General features: G+C 45.5%; 1 protein-coding gene across 1 annotated transcript; it reads left to right on the top strand.

Annotated features, from left to right (window-relative positions):
• Positions 1–406: 406 nt before the first annotated feature.
• SARC_17344 (hypothetical protein) lies at positions 407–767 on the top strand (the record flags this gene model as incomplete). The annotated part of the gene is made up of 1 exon (XM_014288560.1): positions 407–767. A coding segment is annotated over one exon (361 nt), but the record flags the coding sequence as incomplete, so codon positions are not given.
• Positions 768–914: the final 147 nt, after the last annotated feature.

Raw genomic sequence — 914 nt, forward strand, 5'->3', positions numbered from 1 at the left:
TGGGGCCTTTTAATGAAATGGCCTTGTCCAAATATCTGATATGTAAAATGGAAAAGGTATTAATTAATAAAGCCGTTAAAACCCATTTAGGAAACTTAAGCTCCTCGTACTATTCTAGGTAACGTTAATAGTCCCTAGAAACCTTTATTCGGTTGAGCCATCTCGCTACCGAAGTATTCAGATATAAATAAAGCTGGAAAGAACTAGACCAACTCTTATGTTAGGTATTTTACTGGGGCCTTTTAATGGCTTTGTCCAAATATCTGATATGTAAAATGGAAAAGGTATTAATTAATAAAACCATTAAAACCCATTTAGGAAACTTAAGTTCCTTGTACTATTAAGAGTACGTTTTTAGTATACGTACTGCTTAAGAGTCTAATGTGGAGGCCCGGCTATTACAGTTATGCCTGCGCCTGACTTTGTGACAGTGGTGTGTCACATGAGTCCGTACAGACCGCTCAAGTTGCGTAAGGAATTTTGGGAGAAGCTGGAAGCGGAGCGTCCTGTCTTCGAGAGGTTAGCTGCGGCGACAGTAAAACGCGAGGATGAGGTTGTCTCCTACATGGTGCAGGAGGACATAGTGGTTGAAGACACAGTGGGTACTGTGACTCATCCGAGTGGTAAGAGGGTTAGGTGTGGGCTCCCAGCGGAAGAGATTGGGGTAGAGACTACACCTATCTCTGGCGGCGGCAGTAAACGTGAGGATGAGGTTGTGTCCTGTATGGTGCAGGAAGACACAGTGGATGCTGTGACTCATCCAAGTGGTAAGAGGGTTAGGTGTGGGCTCCCAGCGGAAGAGGCTGGGGTAGAGACTACACATATTTTACTCTGGCGGCGGCAGTAAACGCGTAGGATGAGGTTGCGTCCTGTATGGTGCAGGAAGACACATTGGGGGCTGTGACTCATCCGAG

Source organism: Sphaeroforma arctica, assembly GCF_001186125.1.
Source record: "Sphaeroforma arctica JP610 unplaced genomic scaffold supercont1.10457, whole genome shotgun sequence".
Lineage (NCBI taxonomy): Eukaryota > Ichthyosporea > Ichthyophonida > Sphaeroforma > Sphaeroforma arctica.